The 17,936-nt window shown below is 32.8% G+C and overlaps 1 protein-coding gene across 4 annotated transcripts; it reads left to right on the top strand.

Moving 5' to 3' along the window:
* The first annotated feature begins 2,886 nt into the window (after window positions 1-2,886).
* On the top strand, window positions 2,887-14,124 carry LOC125655818 (uncharacterized). Of its 4 annotated transcripts, XM_048886332.2 has the most exons (9): window positions 2,887-3,005; window positions 4,461-4,533; window positions 6,350-6,435; window positions 7,462-7,599; window positions 10,582-10,656; window positions 10,949-11,069; window positions 11,307-11,418; window positions 12,533-12,811; window positions 12,872-14,124. In XM_048886332.2, the coding sequence occupies exons 1-9, from the start codon at window positions 2,981-2,983 to the stop codon at window positions 13,097-13,099; spliced, it is 1,137 nt and encodes a 378-aa protein (XP_048742289.2). In that variant the 5' UTR covers window positions 2,887-2,980; the 3' UTR covers window positions 13,100-14,124. The 4 variants fall into 4 exon arrangements, with proteins under 4 accessions (XP_048742289.2, XP_048742288.2, XP_048742292.2 ...); XM_048886331.2 differs by having other exon boundaries at window positions 12,533-14,124; XM_056144608.1 differs by lacking the exon at window positions 2,887-3,005 and adding an exon at window positions 6,165-6,202 and having other exon boundaries at window positions 4,468-4,533; window positions 12,533-14,124.
* The last annotated feature ends 3,812 nt before the right edge of the window (window positions 14,125-17,936 follow it).

The following is a 17,936-nucleotide window of genomic DNA, read 5'->3' as shown; positions in this document are numbered from 1 at the left end:
TGTAAATAGCATACATGTATGTATACAACATACCTTCATATACTATTTTATATTGTATCTGTATAATACTGCTGTCTGTATATATGTTTCAGCACCACAATGTAAACTAGTTTTAAACTAATTGTGCTATCCTGTTTAAATAAAGGACATTATTATTATTATTATTATCTTATTTAGTCAACAAATTAAACATCTTGTGTTTGATTTATTATTTTTTAACTAACAGGAGAGTTAGTAACCGCAACACTTCAATCCTGAATAGGGAGGACTTCTGGCAGTTAATTTTTAAACTAAATACTTGTATAGTTTAACATTTGGATTAATAATGAGATGACTTTTAATTCCATTCAAGCATAAATTCTATGTTAGCTTTTTAGTTATTTCATATATTATGAAATAAATCTGTTAATTCCTCTTACTATTGGTCGTAAACTTCACCCTAGTTACCATTGGTTTTGTTTCAATCTTTCTTCCGCGCTGTATCTCTTCAGTTTCAACACTAATCCGCAGGATATCGGTAAATGTACGAACTTTCACACAGATTCATCCCAAATGAGGCAAAACTTTTTTCTACACCGGACCCGTGCGCTTTAAAATTTGCTGTGATACATATAAATGTATATTGTACCAGGTGTAGAACTAAATTCAAATTCAGTTATCTTATACACTGTATGTATATATGTAGTTCGATTAAAAGCACGTTCGATTTAAAAAGGCTATGTTTGGGGAAAATTGTTCAAAAAATTATTTTATCTTTTACAATGTTGTTTTCGGGGGGTGTACATTTTATTCATTGAATGGGCTCTTAAAATCGTTTCTTACGATACCAGCCAGAATAAAGTAATGGGATTTTAAAGGGGGGTCAATTATAATTCAAGTCTTTTTCAGTATGTTATCTTATTCATTTTTTTCTTCATTTGTGAAACAACGTACTATCAAAATCTTGGGGGTGGGGGGGGGGGGGTGGGGTGATGACAAAGCCAGATGATGACAACAGGCGCTTGCTTGATATTTTTAATTTAAAAAATTACTATGCAAATTATTAAGCAAGCGCCTGTTGGTACATTCATCCACAAAATACACCGTGTAAAAATACATACACTCTGTAATAATGCATTAGTATGAGGTATCAATATGAAATGGTGAATTCTGAGGATGACAACTGCTCTCTCTGTAATTTCTGCATTCCTTGTTCATAATAAGCTTTTTGATTTTGCAAAATGCTGAACTCTTCATAACATTATTGCATAATATACTTTCCGTTTTCCATTCCGTTTACCGTTCCGCGTTTTAGCAACACGCTAACCAATCATGGTAAGATTTGCTTTGACGGGCTTCCGTTTTAGGGAGAGTTCCTTAAGTATTCAGACTAATAAAAATATTAGAAAGAGATATCTCTTTCTCTTTGAGATATACCTCTTTTTCAACGATTAAAGAGATATCTCTTATACTTTGAGAGATATCTCTCTAGGAATCTTAGAGAGATATCTCTTTAAGTGAAGGAGATATCTCTCAAAGTAAAAGAGATATCTCTCAAAGTAAAGGAGATATCTTTCAGAGTAAAAGAGATATCTATCTAAGTGAAAGAGATATCTCTCTAATTGAAAGAGATATCTCTTAAAGTATAAAAGATATATCTCTAAGTGAAAGAGATATCTCTTAAAGTGAAAGAGATATCTCTTTAAGTGTAAGAGATATCTTTAAAAATAAAAGATATCTCTCTAAGTGAAAGAGATATCTCTCTAAATGAAAGAGATATCTCTCTAAGTGAAAGAGATATCTCTTTTTGAGGGAGATACCTCTTAAGGTTAAGAGATATCTCTCATTTTAAAGAGATATCTTTTAAAATAAGAGATATCTCTTTAATTTAAAGAGATATCTTATTTTCCGAATAAATAGTAAAAGGGCTTGCCATAGTATTGAACAATCTGAAATGAATAAAATGCATATAACATTTGATAATTAAAATACGTAATTGTCACTCTGTGACAACAGATATTTAAAACGTCGAGTGCCTGTGCTCACAAGTATTTTTCGATGTTCCTCGCAGCCATAAAGAGAGGTTGAAGCTATCTTATGATTCAGAAGAAATACAGATTACAGTTTTCTTATTTAAATATCATTATGTACTTCACTTTCATCCAAATAAAATGCATAGGATGTAGTACTTCATCATTAGACCAGAGTCAGGTCCACCATTAATATACAACAATGGGAGATATCATTATACCACTATTTCTCTCTCTCTCTCTCTCTCTCTCTCTCTCTCTCTCTCTCTCTCTCTCTCTCTCTCGTCTTTTTATAATTTTTTACATTAATATAATGACATCAATATTATCAAAAGATTAGACAAGATCTGACAGTGAATTAACTCATTCATTCATTCATTTATTCATCCATTCACTCATTTATTCGCTCAAACCACGATGGAAATGGTACATGAGGTACAATACAGAAATTTCATGTATCAATTCAAGTAATGTCAGAGGAATGTGTATAGGTATGCAAATAAACAAAGTGAAATATATTCATAAATATGTACAAAAATTTGAAGTCAAGTGTTAGGAGACCAAACTAACTACAGTACAAGCGATTCAAGCTGTAATTTTCTCTTTAGATATAGATAATTAATCTACTTAACGATTTGTTCCTGATACACATGTACATGAGATTCAAGCTGTAATGTTCTCTTTAGATATAGATAATCAATCTATTTCTTCCTGATACACCAGTGTACTTGTGTGGGGCGTTAGAGTCGATATATAAACTTCCTATTATAAATGTGGAGGAAACGACTACCTCGTATACTTTCAAACGTTTCCCTTCTTAAAATGACTCGATGTCTTTTTTAGTCACGAACATCATTATTCATAATGCACTAAATAATTTAGGATGTAAAACTATCTTGTCATAAACACGAGTTTTACGGTGTAAATAGGCATGAAAACTGTTGACATCACTCAAAGGGGAAAACGTTACAATGGCCAAAGTTAAAACTACACTGGGTAAGGGTTACATTTCTCTTTTTGTGAAACGTTGCTCATTTCAACCCAATTTTTATCATTTCATTGCAATAAATCTCGAGTTCCAGATATATGTTCATTGTCGGGGTACGTGTGTGGTAAAGTAAGATATATGATTTTTTTTTAAATAGAATTATACAGGTAACGTACGCAGCACGGAAACCCTATTAGAACCCCTAAAAAAATGAATTTGAAATACCGAATTCCAGATTTCGTTATTGCAAATTCAATTTGCTATTTCAATTTTAGAATTCATTATATAAAGGATTGAATTTGTTATTACAAGAATTTGTTGAAGTTGTTTAACAATTTTCAAAGTTTATTTTAACGAATAAAAATTTGAAAACATGAAATTCAGAAATGGTTACACGTATATCAATTTGGTCAAATTAGATATAATGGTTTATAAAATCAAATTAGCATCTACTTCGTGATAATGAATTGCAGAATTAGTAAGAATATATTAAATTGTTTAAAATTATATATTTTTGAATTCATTAACTCAGATATTGTAAAATTCACTAAACGAAATAATGCAATAGTTAATTTCGTGATCCTTAAGATTTGTTATAACGATCAGAAGTTTGAAATACATGCATGTATCGAATTAAATTCGTAATAACTGATTCTGAAACTCGTTATTTCAAAACATGTATATTTTTGATAGGTCCTAAATGGGCTTCTGGAGAGAGAGAGAGAGAGAGAGAGAGAGAGAGAGAGAGAGAGAGAGAGAGAGAGAGAGAGAGAGATTTACTAGGTTTTTGAACTCACCTTATGATATATATATAAACAAAAGTGTATCCAAATTGGGTTTTTTTAAATCACAGTGCCCGGTATAAGATATTTAAAAAAAAAAAAATAGAATAAACAGTACACAAAGTTAAAATTTTAACACAAGCGCTTTCATTTTATAATCCTCATGCGTTACATTTTTTAAAAAGAAAAATAGTTTTTCTTTTGGAGGGAGAGAGAGTTCATTAAAAAACTATTTTAAAATGTAACGCCTGAGGATTATAAAATGAAAGCGCTTGCGTTAAAATTTTAACTCTTTGTATGCTGTTTATTCTATTTCTTTATATATATATATATATATATATATATATATATATATATATATATATATATATATGTATGTATGTATGTATGTATATTAACATCTACACAAGTAGTATTGATTACACCCAATACTGAGTATATATATATATTGTAAATGGGCTGAGAGAGAGAGAGAGAGAGAGAGAGAGAGAGAGAGAGAGAGAGAGAGAGAGAGAGTCCATAATGTTGAGGTGACAAACATACAATGTATCTATTGTAAATTCTCGAATGGTTTAGTCATGAAGGACAGCGATTTTATTTATTTTTTTATTTTGACGGTTTGTGATGTTGATTAGTTTAATGGTTTACAATTAATTAACCAAAAGATGATTTTACATGCAGGTTTTATCACAACTCTGGCTATTTGTCATGTGACGTTTTCACAAATTCTGCTAATACAACGGTTCTACCTTCAGTAAGTCATAATACGAAACTATTTATGTTCTTTATATCAAATACCAAGAATGACACGTCTTGAACGGCTAAGGTGTTGCATGTAACAACAACAAAATTATTTATTCTCAAATAAATACAACATGTGTATTGTAGAGATGTAATTCGTAATATATAATACAATATTGTACATAGCATGCAGTTAACATGGAGGACATGCCCTCTCCCTTATAACCATTAAAAATTTGCATAATCTTTTAAGTACAATAACATTTTTACAATTAAGAAGCTGTTTAAATTTATATCTATCTGGTCTATATGTATAATATCTATCTAAGTTTTCCAATCTTGATTTCTTAATAGTTTCATCAGTACATATAAATAAATAATGGATCTCATCAGCCAAATCATTATTATTACATAAAGTGCATGCTCTTTCATTTCTTGGAATGTTTAACCATCGTCCTGTCTCTACAGGTAATCTAACATTTGATGCTCTAAATCTACAGAGTATTTCTCTTTTATTTTTAGGAAGTTCATCTAAATAAAATTCAATATTTGGTTCATTTTTAAAGATGGAATAATTAATTGCTTTTGACGAATTACATGTACATAAAAGTTCATTCCATTTCTGTATACTCTGATCCTTCAGTGTTTGTAATACCTTTGCATTTAACCAGTCTGTGTTTAAAAAAGCTTCATTTTCCCATACATATGACAATCCACACTCATTTAAAATGTTTCTAATGCATTTTATCCAAGGGTTATTATTATCTTTACATATAAGTGAATACATAATTTTTGCAATTTTTCTATTGTCTGATAAAATAATTTTTGACCAAAATTTGATTATTCTTGTTTTGTTTTGTTTAAAAAAAAAAGATTATTCTTGTTTTAATATTTATAGACAAAGGATGTCTTCCAAGTTCTCCATAAATAAAATAAATCGGGATATTTTGATTTAATCTAAGTATATATTTACAGTATCGAGTATGTAATTTTTCAGTTATGGAAGTGTTTGAAAACCATACAATAAAATCGGTTGTATAATTCTGTCAAAAAGGTCAAGTTGACATCTGATTGATAAGTTATTTTGCTTACATTTTTTTAGCACATCAAACATTGCTCTAGTTGCTTTGTTATATTGATATTTTATATTATTAGTAAACGAACCATTTTCATTAAAAAATATACCAAGATACTTGAACTCATCAACAATTTCAATAGTTTTACAGTCATATATGAAATTGTAGCATGATACATTTCTTTTACCAAAAACCATTATTTTTGTCTTTTCTACATTAACCTTTAAACGCCATCTGTCACAATAGTCATAAAAAATATCAAGTTTATATTGCAAATCTTTTTCAGTTTGTGATAAAATAATCGTATCATCAGCATAGATTAACAAACGTAACTTGATATAGATTTGAATTTCATTTTCAAGTCTCTCTTCCACAAGCGGAAGTCCAGCAGCATCTCTTGTTAACAAAAAAAAAATCAAGGTCATTCAAGTAAATGGAAAATACAAAAATACACACTAGGTCCTATCGTCAACCATCAGTGGTTACAAATCACGTGTTCTGTTGGCCAAAATCCTTTTTATTTTCGATTAAGAAATAAAAACACTGATTAAAACAATATCTTTTTCAGCATGATATCAACCCCCCCAGTTTCATTTAGGATTACAGGTTAAAAACAAATTTCAATAAATATGTATACACACTTCATATATATATTGAAATACTGTTCAAAATCAAATCGTATGTGCATGTTTTACATAGCCTAATATTCACACACATGCTTAATCTAGATGTATATTTTTTATATAAACTTAGAGTAACATGCTCTGGAAACGGCTTTAATGCCAAGGCAGAAAAAATGTGTATAAACTACGATTCAAGAAGAGAATGTTTTCCATCAGGTACGTCAAAAATTTCTCAGTAGAATGAATAGACATAAATGTCACATACGTGCATACCAGTCTTGTAAATAATAAACATGATTTAGTATAATTATAGAAAATACATGATGGTATGAACTGCAACGCTTCGAGCAGGACTACTTCATGATGCGTGTTAGCGGCGCTTCATAAAAAGTACGTGCATCAAGTGTTGCAGTTCACACACTCATGCATTTTCAAAAAATAAATTTTAATTCTTAAATTTACATTCTACTTTCATTTCTGGCGGAATTCCCAGTCGTTATAATAGACGTACTATATTTTTCGAGATTCATACGCGCGATGTTTACAATTTTATCGCGTTCATTTGGAAATGACCATCATTACAATTTATAAAGATTCCAAAGGCTAAAACATTGGAAATGTAAATATTAAGACTGGCTCGTCAGTAATTGGATCATGTAATTTTCCCAATTCAAAAAATTGATCTTTCAACTTGGCATAAAAATCTACACATGTAGCCATATCAAATTACAAAAAAAACATCAATATGATTAAGGGGAATAAGGACTGTATGTCTAATTTGTTTAATTAAGAGGGTATAAAGCAATGGAAGAATCGGGAGGGGGGGGGGGGGGTAGTTTCTGCATATATACAAGTTCAACACATGTACATGTATATCAAGTAAAAATGATAAGTGATACAACGAATATATATATATATATATATATATATATATATATATGTGTGTGTGTGTGTGTGTGTGTGTGTGTGTGTGTGTGTGTGTGTGTGTGTGTGTGTGTGTGTGTGTGTCTGTCTGTCTGTCTGTCTGTCTGTCTCTCTCTCTCTCTCTCTCTCTCTATCTATCTATCTATCTATCTATATATATATATATATAAAGTTGAATTTGGAATTATATTTGTATGGGATTAAACAATAGAATGGTGTAGAATGTGCATTACCCACTCAAAATGGGATTATTTTTCAAACAAAATTGGTTTTCAAACCACGTTCGTCGTTGCAATTAAGAACAATTATATTTGACAGAATCCGATGGCGATGACAGTTCCGGTGATGAAGATGAAGATCTTTTAGAACAGTTGGTTCAGACGATGACTCGGGAATATTGCCAAGGAAAAGAAAATACCACAATCCCAAAATTGAATATCACTCGCACTTTTATAAGTATGATACACTGGAGCTCATACAGTTAAAGATTTATTTCCTTTTATCTATCTGTTTATCATTGTGAGTTCCTATTTAGCTATTTACTTTTATATATCTATTTATTATTGTCAGTCCCTATTTCCTTTTATCTATCTGTTTATCATTGTGAGTCCCTATTTCTTTTTATCTATCTGTTTATCATTGTGAGTCCCTCTATATTTATTTCTTTTTATCTATCTGTTTATCATTGTGAGTCCCTCTATATTTATTTCCTTTTATCTATCTGTTTATCATTATGAGTCCCTCTATATTTATTTCCTTTTATCTATCTGTTTACTATTGTGAGTCCCTATATATTTATTTCCTTTTATCTATCTGTTTATTATTGTGAGTCCCTCTATATTTATTTCCTTTTATCTATCTGTTTATCATTGTGAGTCCCTCTATATTTATTTCCTTTTATCTATCTGTTTATCATTGTGAGTCCCTCTATATTTATTTCCTTTTATCTATCTGTTTACTATTGTGAGTCCCTCTATATTTATTTCCTTTTATCTATCTGTTTACTATTGTGAGTCCCTCTATATTTATTTCCTTTTATCTATCTGTTTACTATTGTGAGTCCCTCTATATTTATTTCCTTTTATCTATCTGTTTACTATTGTGAGTCCCTCTATATTTATTTCCTTTTATCTATCTGTTTACTATTGTGAGTCCCTCTATATTTATTTCTTTTTATCTATCTGTTTACTATTGTGAGTCCCTCTATATTTATTTCCTTTTATCTATCTGTTTACTATTGTGAGTCCCTCTATATTTATTTCCTTTTATCTATCTGTTTATCATTGTGAGTCCCTATTTCTTTTTATCTATCTGTTTACTATTGTGAGTCCCTCTATATTTATTTCTTTTTATCTATCTGTTTATCATTGTGAGTCCCTCTATATTTATTTCCTTTTATCTATCTGTTTACTATTGTGAGTCCCTATATATTTACTTCCTTTTATCTATCTGTTTACTATTGTGAGTCCCTCTATATTTATTTCCTTTTATCTATCTGTTTACTATTGTGAGTCCCTCTATATTTATTTCCTTTTATCTATCTGTTTACTATTGTGAGTCCCTCTATATTTATTTCCTTTTATCTATCTGTTTACTATTGTGAGTCCCTTTATATTTATTTCCTTTTATCTATCTGTTTACTATTGTGAGTCCCTCTATATTTATTTCCTTTTATCTATCTGTTTACTATTGTGAGTCCCTCTATATTTATTTCTTTTTATCTATCTGTTTACTATTGTGAGTCCCTCTATATTTATTTCCTTTTATCTATCTGTTTACTATTGTGAGTCCCTCTATATTTATTTCCTTTTATCTATCTGTTTATCATTGTGAGTCCCTATTTCTTTTTATCTATCTGTTTACTATTGTGAGTCCCTCTATATTTATTTCTTTTTATCTATCTATTTATCATTGTGAGTCCCTCTATATTTATTTCCTTTTATCTATCTGTTTACTATTGTGAGTCCCTATATATTTACTTCCTTTTATCTATCTGTTTACTATTGTGAGTCCCTCTATATTTATTTCCTTTTATCTATCTGTTTACTATTGTGAGTCCCTCTATATTTATTTCCTTTTATCTATCTGTTTACTATTGTGAGTCCCTCTATATTTATTTCCTTTTATCTATCTGTTTACTATTGTGAGTCCCTCTATATTTATTTCCTTTTATCTATCTGTTTACTATTGTGAGTCCCTCTATATTTATTTCCTTTTATCTATCTGTTTACTATTGTGAGTCCCTCTATATTTATTTCCTTTTATCTATCTGTTTACTATTGTGAGTCCCTCTATATTTATTTCCTTTTATCTATCTGTTTACTATTGTGAGTCCCTCTATATTTATTTCCTTTTATCTATCTGTTGATTATTGTGAGTCCCCTTGATATGGTATATTTTGCACAAAGTTCATACACTCTTTTGTTTATACCCCGTCATACACTGCTTAAAAAAAAAGAACCAAGTGTGTTTTAATACGACATGTAGATTCCCTATGATCACCTGCCACCAAATTTTTACATCATTACCGGGCGGGGGCACTCTATTGACAACGTACAAATTCTTCTTTTTTTCCACGTATTTTCACATGCAATGCAAGATCTATGGCTGATTGCCTCCCCCCTTTTTTGTATGGCAGTATTGATTATACCCCACGCAGAGGGGTATGTTTTTGCGGAAGGTATAATGTTTTTGACCTGTCCGCAGTCAGTCAATCCTGTTCTTGTTAACGCAACTCCTCTGAGATCGCTCAACAGAATTTCGTGAACATTTTTAGTTGATAAGAACACACTGTGTAGATGTGCATATTTCCAGGAAATTCTAATTTTCTAATTTAATAATTTTTCTGGGAGTTATGCTCCTTTTGAACTTAGAATTTCGAACCCATCTGTCCTGTTCTTGTCAGCGCAACTCCTATGAGATCACTCAACAGAATTTCGTGAAACTTTGTAGTTACAGTGTAATAAGAACACACTGTATAGATGTGCATATTGCAAGGAAATTCTTACCCAATAATTTTTCTGGGAGTTATGCCCCTTTTAGAATTTCGAGCCCCTCTGTCCTGTTTTTGCACAATCATAATGTGAGGCATTGTCAAACAATGTCGGAGCGTGGGGTATGTAATCTTGCTCACCTTTTTTTTCATCGGTCAAGCAAATGAAACCCATGTACTTCAAAGAAGCAGCCATCACCCCTCCACGATCTAGGATTTGGAAATTTGGGCAAAAGTACCTCTAAATTTTTCCTCCTTATCTTACTGTTTGTCAAGAATGTTCATTCAAATGTGTTAACTTTTCTCCGGGTGCCCCTCTCCCATTTGTAAAAAGATGCTTCGTACCTGAAATACTGAATTTCAAAACACAATGACTGAAATATAAATATTTATTTGGAGCCTTGTTTTTTTTAAAGAACATTTTATTCTGAAATTATTTGTTGTAGAAGGTGATATACCTGCTCCAATTGAAGATGATGCATCCACAGGAACAGTCTCAAAGATATCATCTCTTGACGAAGGTACAGAAATTATGTTATAATAATGACGAAAATCATAGTGTAGAATTAGATTTCCTTAAAAAACAAACAAACAAAAACAAACATGCATTAACCCGATAGCATGATTTTTGTGTATTTAGAAGAAAAAAAATAATTAAATGTCTCAATAGTTTAGAGTATGCGTGAACATGCTTTGACATATATCATATATACATGTTTGTGTATAAAAAGGGAAGGCGAGTGTTAGTTCATTGTTGAATGGAATGAATTACATGAATGCGTGTACTCGTTACATAAATCATTCTTATTGCAGATGACCAAGAAAAGACAATACAGTCCTTGAAAGTGGGAGTAGCTCTCGGTACCATATTCGGGTTCCTCTTCGGCGTTTTTGTAACAGGTCTAGGGGCGGTATTGATGAAGTATAAACAAAGGTACGCACGGAGACATAACGGTGTTATGCTATCCATTGTACAGTGTACAGATAGGTTTTTTTTCCCGCTGTGCGGTATAGTGTACGACAAACCATTTCTTTCGTGTATATGAAACTGATAAGCCATACCTTTGACATGCTCTAGGATTTAATGAATTATAACTATGACAGGACACCATTTATTTTCTTGAGCTTGTACGAATTTCACCCACGTGTCCTTGTGCATTTTTTATTTTAGAATTTCATCACAAAAGATCAAACTGATGGAAACTGCATCAGATAATGTACAACCCGATGAGAAAAATCACAACGCTGGCACTTACGAGTACTGTGACGTAGAAGACGGAAATGTAAGTATGCGTATATTATCAGAGCCTTACTTATGTCTATAGAGCGCCAAATTAACACAAATAATCGGAGATATCTTTAATTATCTGAAGATATCATGAATTCATTGGATGCGTGCAACAATTCAATTAAAGATCTTTTCAAATAATTGAGCGTCGCTCTTTTCAAAATCAAATGAAGTGCTGAAATCAACAATTGAATTGATGCACGCTGTTCACTTGAAGAGGGCAATTAATTAATGCGCGAATCAATTCAATTAATGTGCACAATAATTGAATTATCGCTCCCTTCCATTGAATTGCAGCGCGCATCAATTCAATTAATGTGCGCAATCAATGAATTAAATATTGCCCTCTTCCACTGAAATAATGATAACACTAATTCAATTGATGCTCGCAATAATTCTTTTAGAGAGAGCAACTATATGAATAGAGATATCTTCAATTCAATATATCCACAATTGAATTAATTATTTCGTTCAAGTGATCATTAAATCATTTGTACGGAACTCCAAATTAAATTTTTCCGAGCATATCCAACACATTGATGCGCACATCAATTGAATTGATGAGAGCAAAAGTTGAATTGATGCACACATCAAATCAATTATTACTCTTATTAACTGAATGAATGCGCTCAATAATTTAATTATTGCTCGCAATAATTCAATTCATTATATATTTAAATAATCAAAGATATCTTCAATGATTTGAGTTTAGGTTAATTTGGCGCTCCATATATGTCGAATATTCATGCCCACTTTTAAGGAGGAATAACACAACAGAGACATTTGATATGGACGAAAAGTGAAAGATATGTATCAAAATATTTTAAATTGGAAAGTTTAAAATTTACTTTGTTTAGTCAGAGAATTATGCAGTTTTAGTAGAAAGTAATACGAACAAAATTAAAACCGCTGCAGGCCCCGCGATCTACGGATCAGCAGTCAACACGTTAACTGACTGAGCTACTCAGCTAGGCAATCAATTCAAAGGAAATGTACAAACGTTGCTGATATAAATGTATGTTTTCATTCATATTTTACATGGAAGTCCGCCAGTATGACGATGTAGTAGTATACCCCCTTAAGAAATTGTATAATTATTCTGTTGACAGTATCAATTACCCAGAGAAGGCACGTGCATGGAGAGCAACAACTCAAGCGTGTCTCATAATTATGACTGTAATCACACATACAACCATTTGAATGAGAACAATGAAATCAACCTCAACGCAAAATATTACGATCATTTCCGAGGGGCAAGCGGGGACGAGCAGCCGACAAATGGCGAACAACCGACAAATGGCGAATACAAGGTGTTAGAGTCACGGCGAGGGGCAAGCGGGGACGAGCAGCCGACAAGTGGCGAACAGCCGACAAATGGCGAATACAAGGTGTTAGAGTCACGGCGAGGGACAAGAAGGGATGAACAGCCGACAGATGGCGAATACAAGGTGTTAGAGTCACGGCGAGGGGCAAGCGGGGACGAACAGCCGACAAATGGCGAATACAGGGTGTTAGAGTTGCAGCATCCTCAAGTGAATTCTTCCGGAGAACCGGGCAAGTTGCCATCAAAGAATAAGTCTCACGAGAATGAAAGCAATTATTTCCAAACAGAGACTGAAAGTATCCAAAATCCAAAGAAGGATGCGTATTTTGTTTTGGAGAAAAATCTCCCATAAACGGCTTGGAATTCTACCCACAAACAACAACTTTGTAACATATACTTTGATTGTATCTTTGATGTACATACATTGTATGTAAAATATTCATCAAATTGATTCGTTTGTTTGTATGTCCCATTCGGGAATTTTTCACTCATTTAAAGATTCCACGTGTCACTTATTTATGCGTGGCGCCCAAGCTTACAGCAGTGAGGAATTTTATCATGTCAATATTTACCGTTTTATGATCAATTGGGGCGGCTGCAGTTCATACTTGAGTTAGTAGGGTAAACATTTCGGAGTTCTTTCTTAGTCCAACCAATCGCATCCATCGTTTAAAAACCGACACCTGACACCTACGCAGTTTCAATACAAGACCGAAACATTGCTACCACACTAACCCTCATAGAAGGCAGGGTTAGTTGAGTAGAGTTCAAATGTCACAATACGTCATATAAGAGTTGAAACTCTCCGTTCGGTTGCAACTCGGGTTGCCCGAGTTCGTACTCGGATATGAGCAGAAGTTGCCCTAGGAGAATGCTTTGTTGTGATACAGTGACCCTTCCTTCACAAAAACCTTCAGAAATTGATAAAAACGCTCGTGCGGATCCATTCGTGAATAGTTTCAAAGACAACAATAATTCAACTTCGGTATCGGTGATGTTCAACCGAGAAGTAGAGTAGTAGCCTAGGATGTGATTGGATAAGTTATACTGTTAAAACAAAAGTATCATTCAATCTATCTTATAACAAAACATAAATTAAAATCATTACATAAGACTAATAATAATACATCTTATAATAATAATAAATTTATTTTGTAAAGGGTAAAATCCATATTGTTTTAAACGCTATTTGAATAACAATATAAAATAAATTGTATAAGAACAAATGACTACTAGTAGTAGGTGAAGATAAGGCGTCCGTTATGATTGCACAACATAGTAATCTTGACTTAGATTTCATCTGCACAGACTAGTTGTAAAATATACAATGTTGGAAGCATATCTCATGAACAAGAAATAAAAGAACGTCAATTTGATATTGAAAATGGGTTGTATTTTTAGCTCACCTGAGCTTTCCTGCTCACCTTTTGTCTGTCGTCTGTTCGTCCGTCTGCCTGTACACTTTACACATTTTCATCTCCTCCAGAACCACTGGACCTATTTCAACCATACTAATACAATTTATCCTGGGTGAAGGGCATTTTTTTTTGCTTAAATGAAGGACCATGTCCCTTTAAAGGGGAGATAATCAGAAAAGGCAAATATAGGGTGGGGTCATTTAAAAATCTTTTCCAAGAAACACTGGGCCAGAAAAGTTTAAATTTACACGAAAGCTTCCTTACATAGAGTACATTCAAGTTTGTTTTTTTTAAAAATGGTCCCCGGGGGTAGGATGGGACCATAATAGGGGTCAAAATTTTATATGGGAATATAAACTGCAGATGTGTAGCTTCCTGCATGAAAAAATATTGTCAAATATAGGGTGGGGTCATTTAAAAATCTTTTCAAGAACCAATGGGGCCAGAAAAGTTTAAATTTACACGAAAGCTTCCTTACATAGAGCACATTCAAGTTTGTTAAAAAATGGTCCCCGAGGGTAGGGTGGGACCATAATAGGGGGGGGGGGGGTCAAAATTTTATATGGGAATATAGCTGCAGATGTGCATGAAAACCTTTGATTTACGGTGCAAACAAAATGCACGCGGCCTTATATTGTTGTATTCTAGCATCTTCATCTCAAAAATTTGATATAAAAACACCATATTTCCCACTACACCTGTGTCCAAACATGTCTTCAAACATTCATTACAGCCTCCTGTGACCAGAAAGCTTCCAGTTTCAATTATAATGGAATTCATTCAAACAAATTATTTTCAAAAGTAGCAGGGCCACGCTAAATCAAATCGAAATGCAGCTGTTCCTAAGTTGTGTGGATTTGTCCTGCCTGTCTGTCCCAAACTTGAACTGGCTCATCACGTTTGAGTGGTAAGCGATAGGGATTTCGTATGACTATTCTTTGTGATATGACCTTTTCTTTTGAACCAAAGTTTTTAACCTTATGACCTTGACTTTAGAGTCAGACCTACTTTTAAGAAAACTTAATTCATTTAATATAGGTATATAAGTAGGACTTTATTAATTTGTATAATATTTCTTATGGTAAGGCCTTACATTTCATGCATGATCTTTGACCTTGTGCCCTTTGAGTTTGACCTAAATTTCAAAACTTTAAGCTTACACTTAACTTTTAAATAGTGATAGGACTATCATATATCATACATACATTCCTAGAGACAACACTTTTTTTCGTATTAAAGTGTCTAACTTCGTGACCTTGACATTGGAGTATGACCTGTTTTGAAGAAATTGCAAGCAACCAGTTTTTATTTAATGACATCTCTTCAACTGTTTAAGGTAGGGTTGTCATATTTTGCATATATGTAGATTCTTTATGGCAAAATTTGTGCATTGTCGGAAAAACAAGGTCGGTCGCATCTCTTTTGCACGACCGACCGTGGGTTTCCGACAATGTGGAATTACGAGGATTAAACAATTTTCACACAATTCAGTTTGTGAGTAAAATGTCAAGAGCTTACATATCGATAAATTGTTTTAAAAGAATGTGAAATCCTATAATACATGTCCACGCGCGCGCTCGTGTCATAAACCAAAAGATTATCATTTTATCTACAACTTTAAGTTACATACAGATGGAAAATAAAATAATCAAAATTGATTGTATTCTAGGGCAAAAATATAAATGTTGTTAAAAAAGGACTTTAAGAAAGCTCTGTGGACAGATACCTCCAATGTATTTCAAATATAACAATTCAATCTCGGTATGACTTCATAAGCTTATGATATCTTATCAATATCAAATAACAGCAATTAAAACAATAAAAAAAGATAGTGTGCATAGTAAATAGGGAAGTGTGCATAATACATAGGGAAGTGTGCATAATAAATAGGGAACAAACCAAATTTACAGTCCTCCAGATTAGGGAATATTAAATGGGGAATATTCTTTGAAATCTCTTTTAGTGAGATTCTCAACAACGGGACAGTATCTAGATACAAAAATCTAAACTCCGGTGCTTGCAATTCATTTTAGAATTAACAACCACATTCTAACTGTAAATTTATTCCTATTTAAAATAGGAAATGTAGACACCAAATTATGTTCTTTATGTAAAAGCAATAAAGGAAAAAATATTTTTATATTTTGAAATTCTACCATAACTTTATCATCCACAGAAGGTTTTTTTTTAATTACTAAAGCTAAACCTCAGAATCCCTGGACATTTTCAAAATGAAACCGTACTACTGCGATAAAAGTTTTGTCTCTGCCTTATACTCAACTGAGTACAACTATGACCCGATTAAAAGTCAAGTTTCATCACCAATGTATATACTTTTTTGACATTCAGAAATATGTCAGTGAAGAATGACAAAAGAATTGTATTGCTTGAAAAAATGTCATCTTAATCATAAGATTTTTTGTGAAAACGGGCCATATTGTGAGACTATGATTTGTTGTCATTTGTGGTACTCTTATCGATTATATCAGGTGTCTCTTTGATTTCCTTCCCATGGTTTACTCTCGTGGATGTATTCTTTAAAGTATTATATGTTGATAGAAATGAAAGGTAGTGTTCGGTGCCAATGAGTGCATTCATTATGGCTATTAAAACACTTGGAAAGATACATCTTAGGATGTAGTTTTTATAGGTGTAAACGTGAAGGGTTTTCTTAAAATATACACTTTCCGGATTGTCAGTAAGTGAACCAAATCCAAGAGCTGGTAGGGGAGCGATTTGTATGATCTCTTCACCTTCAACTTGATGAAAAACATGACCTTCGCCTGACACCTTAATAATAGTATCATGGCTAAGGTAATGGACGTAAGACTGTTGATGATCCATTTGTTCATGATAAAGCGACGGGTGCTTTCCTCTTCTATTTTCTCTTCTGGGATATCTTTTGCGCTTCCTTCCAGACGGACCGGCGTCGGGATGATCACTGTCACCACCGTCACTATTACTCTCATCATCACCATCATCTCCGGAATCGAACGGTAGAAATGGTGATGTGTTGCCGTCGTAACCAATACCCAGAGAATCCAGAATCGCTTCAATAGGTGTGACAATACAACCGCCGTGTGTCGTATCTCCGATAGCCATGCCAATGCACTTATCTCTTCATCTTGCATGAAAACAAAACTTCCGGAATCCCCCATTTGAAAAAATCGATTATTTTCTAAGAATTCTATCAAATACTGATGGTACATGACAATTCTCGGACTCTGTTGACCCAGGATACCTGGCAAATGTAACTCCTGATTTTCCATTCTGAATACCCCGCACCGTCCATTGCAAGGACACCGTGAGTGAGATCTGTTGTGGCGCCACATTTGATTACCATGTGCCCAATGCATGGCTCATCCATTTGAGGAATTATTGCCCCTGATGAATATTTAGGTGGGTTACTGTCAGAAAATCCCGACGAAAAAATAAATACACAATTAATTAGTGTCAATTTCAAAATTGGAATCTAAAGAAAGACAAGCAACCGTCTATGTTTGCAAGAAATTAAATTCGTATTTGATATCCAGATCCACGAAATACAATGCTTTAGTCAACACTTTCAACCTAGAATGAAGCATGCCCTAGCATCTCTCTCTCTCTCTCTCTCTCTCTGTGTGTGTGTGTGTGTGTGTGTGTGTGTGTGTGTGTTTTGTTGTTGTTGGTTTTAATCGGGGAGGAGAGTGTATTTCTCATATATATACACGTATATATATATATATATATATATATATATATATATTTACATTTGCAACTGTTTTCTCCTAC

This window comes from Ostrea edulis, chromosome 7 (genome assembly GCF_947568905.1).
Source record: "Ostrea edulis chromosome 7, xbOstEdul1.1, whole genome shotgun sequence".
Taxonomy (NCBI): domain Eukaryota; kingdom Metazoa; phylum Mollusca; class Bivalvia; order Ostreida; family Ostreidae; genus Ostrea; species Ostrea edulis.
This window is presented reverse-complemented; position numbering and strand designations above follow the sequence as displayed.

What these genes read in the sequence shown, in the direction of transcription:
- LOC125655818 (XM_048886331.2), top strand. Translation starts at nt 2,981, where the DNA reads ATGGCCAAAGTTAAAACTACACTGG. An exon ending in ATACAACGGTTCTACCTTCA is followed by an intron (nt 4,534 to 6,349) that starts GTAAGTCATAAT and finishes ATATAAACTTAG; the next exon opens with AGTAACATGCTCTGGAAACG. An exon ending in TTGATGAAGTATAAACAAAG is followed by an intron (nt 11,070 to 11,306) that starts GTACGCACGGAG and finishes TTTTTATTTTAG; the next exon opens with AATTTCATCACAAAAGATCA.